The sequence below is a fragment of the Anolis sagrei genome, chromosome 2, assembly GCF_037176765.1.
Source record: "Anolis sagrei isolate rAnoSag1 chromosome 2, rAnoSag1.mat, whole genome shotgun sequence".
Taxonomy (NCBI): domain Eukaryota; kingdom Metazoa; phylum Chordata; class Lepidosauria; order Squamata; family Dactyloidae; genus Anolis; species Anolis sagrei.
The window spans coordinates 193,387,517-193,400,484 of NC_090022.1; the positions used below are offsets into that span (position 1 = coordinate 193,387,517).

The window sequence follows — 12,968 nt, forward strand, 5'->3', positions numbered from 1 at the left end:
CGAGGAAGTAGATGTGGATGATGGGATTTCTGGGCCTGCTGAACCTGCGAGCCTGCAAGAGATTTTAAGTCCTGAAATTGAGCATTCTGTGTCTCCTGTAGTTAGTGAAGGCCACATTCCAGAGAGGGGCCCTGCTTTCTTTAGGGAAGTGAATTCAGAAGATGGAGAGGCTAATGAGCCAAAAGATAGGAGGCACAGCTTTAGTAAACTCTGAGCCGATTCTCAGACTCGCCAAAGGTCAATGTGCTTGTTATAGAAAAGGCTGTTACCTGTTTACAAGGGTAAACAGAATGACTTCATGGCCTTATTAGAGACACGAAAAGGATTTTTCAGCAGTTTGGTCAATGTTGGATTTTAAGCAACATCTTGGGTTGAGCTCTAGCCAAACTTTTCAAGGGACTTCTACTTTCATGTCTTCAGCTGTTCAAGTTTAAAGGATTATTCTGATATATATGTTGTATCCTGATATATATATATATATAATCATTCCTGGTTTTTGGTTCAACTTTTTATACCTTGGATTTTATGGACTATTCAATACTTTTGGACTTACTATTTTGTTTCTTACTATTTTGCTGCTATACTTTTTATATATTCTACAATAAACTGCTTTGCTGATTTATACTGTACTGGCATGTGGTGGTTAAGTACAGAGGTGCTCCTGCCTAGGAGTACAACGAAACGCCTTTGTAGAAGCATGTGAAAAGCTTGGCCTTTCACTGAACATGGAGAAATCCAAAGTGTTCTACCCGCAGGCACCAAACAATCCCTCTGTGATGCCAGTAATAAAGCTTAATGGTGTAACACTAGAAATGTTGACCATTTACTTTACCTAGGCAGCCACTTCTCCACAAAGGTTGACATTGACTCCAAAATACAATCAGAGCTCTGTGAGTGCAGCATTTTTTTCCGAATGGAGCAGAGAGTGTTTTGGGATCAGGACATTAATAGATACCAAGGTGCTTGTTTATAAAGCTACTGTTCTTCCAACTCTATTGTATCCCTGCAAAACATGGACTGTCTATGATCGTCACTCTCGACTTCTGGAACGATTCCATCAATGTTGTGGAAGAAGTAAAGACCACCAGCACTGAAACAATGATCCTCTACTATCAACTTTGCTGGACTGACCACATTGTCGAAATGTCCAATCATCATCTTCCAAAGCAGTGACTTTATTCTCAGCTCAAAAACAGAAACCAGAATGTTGGTGGACAGCAAAAGAGATTTAAAGATGGGAATAAAAAAATGTGGAATAAACACCAAGAACTGGGAAGCCCTGGCTCTCAAGCATTCTAACTGGAGGTCAGCTGTGACCAACAGTGCTGTGAAATTTGAAGAGGCACAAATGGAGGGAGAAAGAGGAATGTGTCAAGAGGAAGGCATATCAAGCAAACTCTTGTTGTGACTGCCTTATATCTGGAAATACAAAAGACCATGCAGATCCAGAATAGGTCTCTACAGTCATTTGTGGACCCCCCACTAAGACTCTTTCCTTGGAAAGCAATCATACTTGACCACCAGGGATCACCTATGTGTATGTAGGGTTCTGTCCATCACATAAATTAATTCTGTGCAACAATGCAAATGGATCCACAAAGTGTCAGGCCTGGATCAGTTGAAAACGGAGCAGGATATAGTGAGTTAAATGCTTAGTGTAGCGTTTTGTTGTGTGCTTTCAGTGATTTCTGACTTATGGTGACCGTAAGGTGAACCTATCATGGGGTTTTCTTGGCAAGATTTTTCCAGAGAGGAATTTCAATTGTCTTCCACTGAGGCTGAAAATGATTTGTCCTTGTTCACCCTGCGGTTTCTATGGCTGAGAAGGGATTTGAACATTAGTCTCCTAGAGTCCTAGTCTAACACTTAAACTAGAGTAGACCCAATGTATCAATTGAATTTACTTGTGTATTGATTTACTAAGTCCACTCATATTTTCTGTGGCTGCATCTACACAGCAGAATTAATGCAGTTTGACACCACTTTAACTGCCCTGTCTCAGTGCCATGGGCAAGAGCACTCTTTTGCAGAGAAGGCTGAGGAGCTTATGAAAATACAACTGACATGAGTCCACAGCCTTGAGCCACGGCAGTGAAAGTGGTGTCAAACAGCATTAATTATGCGGTATAGATGTAGCCTATTTAGGACTAACAATTGGATTAAGATCACTGCAGAGACATGGCAGGCCATTCTACAATATTCTATTAACTTGATTTGAGGAAAGGAGTAGATTTACAATGATGGTCAAGATGACTTCTATATTTGAAGCCAGAAGGATCCCACACAGACAGTGGAACTATGCCAAGGTGAACTCTTACCTGAAGGGTAGGAGCTGCTGTGGTGCAATGGGTTACACCCTTGTTCCAGCTGAACTGCTGACCTGAAGGTTGGCGGTTTGAATCCGCAAGGTGGGGTGAGCTCTCATTTGTCAGCTTGAGCTTCCCATGTGTTACCCACATGACAGTGAAGAATGGGCCTAATCCTGATCTAAAATGCTTGGAGCACCATGGCTCCAAGCATTTTAGATGTGAAAAGGATATCAAAGTATGTCCCTGTTTTAAATGCAGCTTGACTTAAACAATAATATTATCACCAGCACATGCACACAAAATTAATAGCCAGTAACCAGAGAAAGACCCTGTTTATTTTATTTCCCAGAGCTGCCCCGGGAGAGGGAAAGACAGCACCGGGGAGGGGCAGCTGGGAGGTTTCTGTATTAAAATAGCATCTTCATAAAACATGCAGCTGGCCTGGGCATGCATCCCTCTTACCCCATCCCTCCCTCCACAGTCCAGCAGCTGAGGTTGGGATCCAAACCAGCAGGGCAGCGATCCACCGCCAGAGTGAAACTCTCTCCAAACTGCCCTGCCATTACTGAACGTGAAAGATGGAGCTGCGCATAGTGGGGCAGAACAAGGCTAGAAAATGGATCTCCAATTCCTAGAGTGGACTCTCATCTGACTCATGCCTCCTTCTCTGGGAACAGCGCTCCATGGCTTTGTCTTTGTAATGTGTGCGATGGCTCCAATGCAGGAATGCTGGGCTCCCGAGGGAGAGGACGCTTTCCACTTCATGACTCAACCTCTATATTGTTTTGTGAGGGAGGGAGTTGTGGACGAAAGCCCCCTATGCCCCTGTGAAGCCACAGGAACAGAGGGCATGTCTAGTGTTGGTCAGTGGGCTTGTTGCTCAGCAAAGGGTGTTTGTCTGCATTGAGGCAAAGTGATCCTATATGGCAAAGAGCACAGATTGTGCTGGCTTTTAGGGAAAGGCCTAAAAAGGACTCCCACGTTCCTGCTAAAGAGTTAGGTGCATTCTCCGTTGCAGGGTTAAGGGCTGTACAATTGACAACTACCTATTCTTTGTTATCATGCTTTCTGTTTGCTTTGAGGGTATGGTTCTGTGTGCCTATACCTTTTTTTCATGGCCTTGGGCTTGTACAATAAACTCAAGATACATATCCTATCCTGCCTTTAATCCTCAATCCCTCCTTCCTAGATAGAATATCTCTCTCTATGTGGTTGATCAGTCCTTCTTTTCCACTTGCCTGTCCATCCACACCAGGCAGCTCCTGCTCCTGGCCCATGGCAGGGATCGGGGAAAGGGGTCAACACTGCTGTGGATCTCCCACATACCTTGCCTAAGCTGCTGCTCCACAGAGCCCTCCTCTTGCAAAGACAGGGCCTGTGGATTCAGCAGAGAAGGCTTCAAAATATTGGGTCGAGCGGGGGGAAGCATGAGCCATTATTCTGCCTTTTCAGCAGCTCCCTCTGTCTTGCTTGTCTTTTGTTCTTCCTCCTCCAGCGGGCACGGCGTCTCCAAACATTCAGCCGACCTGGGTGCTTCAATGGTGACTTCGTGAGCAACACTCATGGAGGAGCGGGGAGTGACAGGGAGGCGGCCGCTAACATCCGTGGCCCGGAGACGTTGCATGAAAGTAGTGACCCGGATGGCTTTCTGGAAGGAGATAGGTAATGTCAGAAGTTGTCAGTGGCTATGTAACCTAATCGTGGGTCTGGTAAACAAGACCAAGTGCTCATTGCTTAAATGTTTAAAGAAAAGGTAAAGGTTTCCCCTTGACATTAAGTCTAGTTGTGTCCGACTCTGGGGGGCAGTGCTCATTGCCATTTTTAAGCTGAAGAGTCGGCACTGCCTGTAGACACCTCCAAGGTCATGTGGCCAATATGACTGCATTAAGTGCCATTACCTTCCCGCCGGAGCAATACCTATTGATCTCACATTTGTATGCCTTCAAACTGCTGGGTTGGCAGAAACTGGGGCTAACCCTGCTTTCTAGATTTGAACCACCAATAGTTCGGTCAACAAGTTCAGCAGCTCAGAGGTTTAACCAGCTGTGCCACTGTTCAGATGTTTAAAAAATGAAACACAAATTTTGGCCCATAAGCCCCGCTGGAGCCATTGGGTCCAAGTGGCCCATAGAACTTAACACAATTGGAGTATAGTAATGCACTGGGGAAGGCAATGGCAAACCACCCCAGTATTCTTGCCAAGAAAACTAAATGGACCAGTACAACCAGAGACTGTCAGTATGCCATTGGAAGATGGGATTCCCAGGTCAGAAGATGGCCAACATGCTACTGGAGAGGAGCAGAGAATAAGATCAACTAGCCCCAGATGTGATGACACAGCTAGCTCAAAGCCGAAGGAAGGCTAGCGGAGGTGAACGATGAATCCGATGCTCTAAAGATCAACACACCATAGAAACCTGGAATGTAAGATCTATGAGCCAGGACAAATTGGATGTTGTTATTTGTGAGATGTCAAGACTAAAGATAGACATTCTGGGGGTCAGCGAACTGAAATGGACCGGAATGGGCCACTTCACATCAGATGACCACCAGATCTACTACTGCGGACAAGAGGAACACCGAAGAAATGGAGTAGCCTTCATAATTAATAAGAAAGTTGCTAAAGCAGTGCTTTGATACAACCTCCCAAAAAATGACAGAATGATCTCAATTTGAGTGCAAGGAAAGCCTTTCAAAAGCTTTAAAAACACTGCCATAGAACTCTCCTTAGTACCCAAAATGTGTGCAGGTGTTCTCAACAGTAGCAGGGAGAGTAACTGACAGTTTCTTGTGACAGATTTCCTGGAAGATACAGAGTTTGGAATTATTTCTACAAGTGCCTTAGGCTCCACTTACGGTGTACATTATTGCTGTCAAGTCAGTTTTGGCTCTTGGTAACCCCATAAATGAGAGACCTCCAAAACAACCTACTCAAATGTTGCAAACTCACTGCTTCCTTGGTTAACTCTGCCCTCCTCTTGTACGAATTCCACATCACCAAGCGTGATCATATTTTCTAAAAAGTCATGTCATCTCATGATATGTCCAACCTATGACAGCCTCAGGTTTCCCATTATGAGCAGAGTTCAGGCTTAATTTTCTCCAGGACCCAACCATCCCTCTCTTTTTTACAGTATCCACAGAACACTCTTTCAGCATCATGCTACAACTATGTGTATGCATTTGTCAAATGTTTTGATATGGCCAATGGGTAATCAGATTATTTGAGTCTCTTTCTTTTTCACCTTCTATTCTTCACACTCATACATCAAAACTGGAAATATGTCTATGGATGATCATGACTTTGGTATTCAATCACACATCTTTACACTAGATAAGGATCGTATCAAATTTCTCAATATTTGTCCTTCCAAGTCCTAGTTTCCTGATTTCCTGACTGTAGTCTGCACTGTTATTTATGACTGATGAAGGATATAGACATTCTGATCATTTTAATGTTTTCAACATCCACTTTTAACACTATCTAAAATGATTAATGTGGCCATTGTTTGTGTTTTCTTAATGTTCAACTGTAACTTTGCTTTTGGACTTTCTTTCTTAATATTCCTCAATAGTTCTTTCAAGTCTTTATAATTTTCTGCTAATAGTGTGGTGCTTTCTGCAAAGGTACCGTAATACCATACCACTGCCGTTATTCCCCGAACCACAGTGCCATTTTGGTGGAATAGGACTCACCCTCCACTTGGCCTTGGCGAAATTCTTCTCAATCTGGGCGCAGACCCCTTCCTTGAGGTTCTTTTCAGAAGCAATGTTTCCAGATATCCTAGTGGGAAAGACAATATAAAATAAGGGGTGAGAGTTCAGGAAGTGGGGGTGGAGGTGGAGAATTCTATAAATCAAGTAGAAACATTTTAGTGGTGTTTTTGTTTTAATGAATTGTTTTGCTTTTTTGTCTGTTGGACTTTCTGTCCCATATGTAAGCCGGCCTTCAGGGAGATGGTGGTGGAGTATAAGAATAAAGTAGTGGTAGTAGTAGTAGAAGTTGTTGTTGTTGTTTGAAACACATTATTATTGTTGTCGTTGTTAATATTATTATAAATAATAGGAGCAGTTTTCCAATAATGGAGAGAAAATTCAATATTTCTGCTATCTGATTTTGCTAGTCTTCATAGGTGAGAGTCTGGGGGAAAAAAGGGCTTGGGGATGGCAAGATGAATTTTGGAAGAGAAAGGTAAATTAGAAAAGGAGTCTGGATTGGGGATGAAGGAGCCCCTTCAGTGAAAAGATGGAAAAACAGGCTATCTATAATCCTTTGAACAGTTATCTAGACAGGAAATCAGATTCATAGCCATTACATGTACCCAGTCTCTGTTTTCAAATAACACTATGTAACAAAATTTGGAAAAAAAATCTGTTCCTGGTTTGAATGTGTTATTTCCTGTTTATCTGTGCTGTACTTAGTTTAATAGGACGACTGACCACTGTAGTTTTATATTTAGTGTATTTTAAAGTTGATGTGTAATTTGTGATATATGATATTTTAATGAATGTGTATGTTTTTATGGTTGTAAACCGGGCTGAGTCCCTCAACGAGGTTGAGAAGCTCGGTATACAAAACTCTGAAATAAATAAATAAATAAATAAAGTAGTTATTATACTTCAAACACTTCATTTTTGTGGATGTCACAAACTATATTGAATTGGTTGAGACTCAGTGAAATATTCATTGAAAAACTATTGCAAAATGTGCTGCAGGATGTTTCACAAAAACCAAAGTTTTTGCAGTTTAATAAATCTTTTTCATGTTTTTTTGATAGAACCAAGTAGGAAATGACATTTATAACTCAGGAACAAAAATCATGTCACAGGCTGTTAGCAGGCTGTTAGGAATTTCGGGAACTGAAGTCCAAAACACCTGGAGGGCCGAAGTTTCGCCATGCCTGATTATATAGAAGTAGAGCATAACTGCAGAAATATGAAACTATAACTTGACATATAAAGTAATTCAATTGGCAAGTCAGCCGGGGATTGAGGTATGAGCAGAAATAAGGAAATGTGTTTATTTACCCAAGGTCACTTGCTATTCTAACAATATAATATAATATATTGTATATACATATAATATTTATAATATTATAATGTAATGCAATATAATAATAATAATAATAATAATTAATAATAATAATAATTGTAGAGAAATGTTTATTATAGAGTGTTTATTATACTGTATTTAAACTGTATTTATGTATTACATTTATTGCCATGGCCTAACTGTGAGGGATAGGTTGCCATGGTAACACAGCCTCAGAGGAGGTGGGCGGAGTTTAAGGAATAAAAGGTTTGAAAGCGTCAGTTAATATTCAGTCCGGTGGATGAGACCCGGAGAAGAGCAGAGCCAGTTAAGGGCTCTGGGAAATAGCAGAGTCAAGAAAGGACTCTGGGGAAAGTAGTTTAGTCCGGTGGATGAGACCCGGGGAAGAGGAGAGCCAGTTAGGGCTCTGTTGTGAAGCTGTGAGAATTCAGTAGTTCTTAGAATTTGTGAATATTTCTTCAGCAAGAGAGCTGAAGGTGTTACCTTGTTAGATTGCTTAGGTTAAAAGAATCTAACAGAGGGGGTTTTAAGGATTGCCAGTAAGGAAAGACTGGTGATCAGTGGTTTGTTCCGAGTATAGGGCAAACAGTGTGGATATTCACAATAGGGAACTCTGAAGTAGTATAAGCACTTCACTAAGAAGGAGTTTGTAGAATTGTAACATCAGAAGCATGTATCTCAAACCAGCCATTTTGTAACATCAAGCCTTGTGCCAAGTTCAAATTCTCAAAACTGCAACAATTACGTTCTGTTAACAATAAAACTTGTTCTCTTTGTATTTCAAACCTGCCTCCTCCATTGCTTTTATGCTTGGTGCATTCCACACTACCAAAGTCACCTCACAACACAACTAAAGATAAACAGAGACATAAACCAGCGTCTCTAAACATATCGGTGGCAGCTTAATTGATATTGAAAAGAAGGTTCCTCACAGAATATTGGTGGCATTAAAGAAGATTAATACTTCTTCACATAATTTTGGTGGCATCTAGTGAGATTAGCGCTTCTTCACAATAATAATAATATGATATTATAAATATATATTTATATTACATGTAATATTACTAATAATATTACGATATAGTGGTATGGTGCAATATAGCAATGGTTAATGCTGATATGGTACTATGCTAATAATATATATTGTATGTAAAATATACCTTGTAAGCTGCTCGGAGTCCCCTTCAGGATGAGAAGGGCGGCATATAAATGTCGTAAATAAATAAAAAATAAGCAGGAAATCTAAGGCCTCTTCTACACTGTTTTATTAAATCCAGATTATATGCTTTGAACTGGATTATATAGCAGTGCAGACTCATATAATCCAGTTCAAAGCAGATAATCTGGATTATTTTATTTGATAACCTGGATTATATGGCAGTGAAGTATGGGCCTAATCCTGATCTCTAAAGCAGAAGTTAAATGCTCACACTTTTGTACCATATTGTCTGGCTTTTACACAACCGGATTAGATTAAAAATAGGTTCTAAAATGTTACAGGAAGACTTGTATCCAAGAGCCTTCTGGTGTGATTTTCTCTGCAGCATTCTTTGTTACTAGAGAGCAACAAAGTAGGACACGCTTCAGATTGTTCCCAACAGGAGTCCAAAAAATATATTTTTAGATCAGCTAAAGCTTGTTTAAGAACCTCTACTCTGAGGTGGAGAAGCTTCAGCATCCCAAGACTTTTGAACTCCAACTCCCTGCAATCCCAGTCAGCATGATCAACTCCCAGTCAACTCCCAGTCAACTCCATCATCTGTTTTTGCATGCCTGGAATCCATGTATCTGGCTAATGCAAGTGCAGAGCTAGTTTTCAGAAGACATAGAATCATAGAATCATAGAATCATAGAATCAAAGAGTTGGAAGAGACACGTTCCTCCAAGTAACTCAGAGCAGAATTTCCTCTTTACCCAGCCTGTCATTTTAGCCATATAACAATCGGGAAAATAGAGAAGAGTGATAGTAGTTCATCCCATATAATCCAGTGTATCATGGCTAAGAAGGGCTTTGATGCCAACCTCAGTACTCTTTCCACTACAGTACCAATGGGAGACTAATAAATTGCCCATTCCCCCCTTTCAGGAGGAATCCCTCTTACCAGATGTGTCCTAAAGCCTCTTGAGCTGTGATCCGTTGGTCCTGATCAACTTCCATAAGCCGTGACACCAGCTTTTTGGCTGAAAGGAAAAAAATACATTTACAAAAGACATAATTTGTTATTTCTTAGCCATATTTTCTTATTTGTTTTCTTATTTTCTATTTCTTTAGAGGACACAAGAGATTTATATTTAGATTCCATCATTCCTCTAATGAGCCCAAGTTGCATACACGGCCCTTCTTGCAAGCACTATGTCCATGCAACAACCCTGTAAGGTTGGTTAGTCTGAGAAAAAGCTGATGGGTTCAAGATCACCCAATGTGTTTCTTGGCTTATTGGGAAACTTGCACGTAGATTGTCCAAGCCCCAATTTACAACTAGCCATGATGTTCAATTCATTGGCTAGAGACCTGTTCTTGATGTGATCAATCAAACAAATTGGTAGAATTTGGTGTGTTAGAAGAGGACCAGTTAACACCTCCCAACGAAAGATTCCCTCCGACAGGAAGCAGCCAGGCTTTGAAGCTGCAAGGCCATTCAATACTAATCGAGGCGGCCAATTGCAACATTCACACTTGCCTCAAACAGACAAGAGTTCTTTCTCTTACCTTGGACATTCCACAGATATATAAACCCCACTTGCCAGTTTCCAACAGACCTCACAACCTCAGAGGGTGCCCGCCATAGAAGTGGGTGAAATATCAGGAGAGAATGCTGCATGGCCGTACAGTCCAGAAAACTCACAGCAACCCAGAAGAGGATATTGTTTATTGAATTTGAGAAATGTATGGGATAACTATAAGTCGATAGGTGACTTAAAGGCACACACATTATTATTAATCAGTTATTTCAATAAAAAGAAAGGCAAAGCTAAAGGGCGATTTGGGTCAGTGCTTTGTTTTTCTTACCAGCAGGAGAGATTTCATCCCAATAGGGGGAGTCAAAGTCATAATCCCCAGCCAGGATTTTACGGAAGATGCGGCGGTTGTGACTGTCACTGTTGTCATCATCTGCGTCGTCATAGAAAGGTGGATTCCCAGACAGGCTGTTTGGGTGTTAGAAGGGAAGCAGGTCAGCAGCAGAAAGCATTGACCCAAGTCACCCTGAACAGAACATATGATCCCTAATGCATGCCTAAGCCTAACTTTGCCTGAGATCTGACATCAATGTGTATATAATAATGATAATAATGATGATGATGATGATGATGATAATAATAATAATACTTTATTTTTACCCCGCCACCATCTCCCCAAGGGGACTCAGGGCGGCTTACATGACGCCAAGCCCAGCAATACAATACATCAATATAAAAGAACACAGCAGTAAATCATAAAAAATAAAAATACAATACAAAACCAATTATAAATAACACATCAACAATGTAAAATCATGATGTTTAGACACAGAAGTCAAACACTATGGGCAGGGCCAATTGTAATGGAATTAAAAAAATAAAACACTGGTTGAGACAGCAATGTATATCCAGAAATACGGGGGGGGGGGGGGGGGAGAGAGATTGGGAGTTGATTCCATACCCTCCAACATTTCACAGATGAAAACTAGGCAACAACAGAGAATGGTCAATGTTGTTAATGAGGAGGAACATACAAGCTAAAAAACGCTGCAGCAGTTTGCTTTTGCTCGACCCTAGAGGGAAAGGCAAGAACCTGGCCCCTTCTTTCCTCACTGCTGAGATAATCGAGTGCTAACTACCTTTGCACTTTGAACTCGGTTTGCAGGGGGAAAGTGCGAAGCGAAACTGGGACGTTTTAAAAGCAGCTGGAAAAGTTGGTGACAGAGGATTAATTGGGGCTCTCCTGCCACATTGGGACAATGAAAAGCTTTGTGATTCTGACCACAGAGAAGCAGCTTGGTTGAAATGAGGATGTATTCTCAAATGGAGCGCACCCATCTTTTCCTCTCAGGGTTCAAATGCTGCTCTGAGGGCCCTTCCAGACAGGCCCTATATTGCAGGATCTGATCCCAGATTTTCTGTTTATCCCAGATTACCTGGCAGTGCAGATACATATAATGCAGTTTAAAGCAGAAAACGTAGGATCAGATCCTGGGATAGAGTGCTGTCTGGAAGGACCCTGAGTGGCAGGTTTTGGAGCAGATCGCCAGTGCAAGAGAGCAGCCCTCTGTGCTCAATCCAAAAGGGGACTTACATGGATGTGAATAGAAGTAATGTTGGCTTTGCCACATTTACTCTATGGACTCCCCTTTGTATTTCTTTCCCCACCTCTCCCCAACAAAAGCAGACACACACGCAATAGAGAAACTTACAGAATAAACATGATAACTCCAACAGCCCAGCAATCGACAGGACGCCCATAGCGCTGCCGTGCAACCACCTCAGGAGCTGTAGGGGGAGAGACTTATGAGTCAGGCAATGTTATAGGACATTTCATTCAAGAGGCAGGCTATTATTTTTCTGCCACAGATCCTGTGCTTTTAATAACTGGCTGGGAGGTAGAAATTCAATAGATAATGCTTTATTTCATGGGTCCTCAAACTAAGGCCCGGCGGATACGGGCACTCCAAGGTCATTTACGGCACTCCAAGGTCATTTACCTGGCCCTCACTCAGGGTCAACCTAAGTCTGAAATTACTTGAAAGCACACAACAACAACAACAATAGTCCTATCTTATCAGCCAAAAGCAGGCCCACATTTCCCATTGAATTACTAAGTTTATATTTGCTAAAATTGCTCTTCATTTTAATTATATTGTTTTTAAGTGTTGTTTTTTTTTTTTTGCACTACAAATAAGATATGTGGAGGAATTCATTCATGTTTTTTTTTCAAATTATAATCCGGCCCTTCAACAGTTTGAGGGACTGTGACCTGGCCCTCTGTATAAAAAGTTTGAGGACCCCTGCTTTATTTGGTGCATCAACACTGTAGAATGAATGAAGCTTGGCACCACTTTAACTGCTGTGGTTCATTACTATTCAATCACAAGAGTTGTAGTTTGGTGAGCCACCTCTTTGGCAGAGATGGCTAAAGACCATGTAAAACAACAACTCCCATGATTCCATAGCTTTGAGCTATGGTAGTAAAGAGCTGGGTATGTTTAGCCAGCAGAAAAGAAGGCGGAAAGGAGACATGATGAGGGCCATGTATAAATATGTGAGGGGAAGTCATAGGGAGGAGGGAGCAGGCTTGTTTTCTGCTTCCCTAGAGACTAGGACGCCGAACAATAGCTTCAAACTACAGGAAAGGAGATTCCACCTGAACATGAAAGAGAACTTCCTGACTGTGAGAGCTGTTCAGCAGTGGAACTCTCTGCCCCGGTGTGTGGTGGAGGCTCCTCCTTTGGAGGCTTTTAAACAGAGGCTGGACGGCCATCTGTTGGGGTGTTTGAATGTGATTTTCCTGTTTCTTGGCAAATTGGGGTTGGACTGAATGGCCTACAAGGTCTCTTCCAACTCTAGGATTCTATGATTCTAGTTAAAGTGGTGTCAAACTGTGTTCATTTTATTAGAGGAAGAACTATTCC

At 41.5% G+C, this 12,968-nt stretch overlaps 1 protein-coding gene across 2 annotated transcripts in view; it reads right to left on the minus strand.

The window, feature by feature from the left end:
* Positions 1-2,622: 2,622 nt before the first annotated feature.
* Positions 2,623-12,968, minus strand: part of LOC132767618 (caM kinase-like vesicle-associated protein) — a 63,088-nt gene continuing 52,742 nt past the window's right edge. For both annotated transcript variants that reach the window (XM_060762770.2, XM_060762769.2), the window contains exons 7-11: positions 11,754-11,829; positions 10,373-10,509; positions 9,465-9,543; positions 6,006-6,093; positions 2,623-3,957 (exon numbers count right to left, since the gene is read on the minus strand). In XM_060762770.2, coding sequence (XP_060618753.1) covers positions 3,745-3,957; positions 6,006-6,093; positions 9,465-9,543; positions 10,373-10,509; positions 11,754-11,829 — 593 coding nt within the window. In that variant the 3' untranslated portion in view covers positions 2,623-3,744. The remainder of the gene's footprint in view (positions 3,958-6,005; positions 6,094-9,464; positions 9,544-10,372; positions 10,510-11,753; positions 11,830-12,968) is intronic.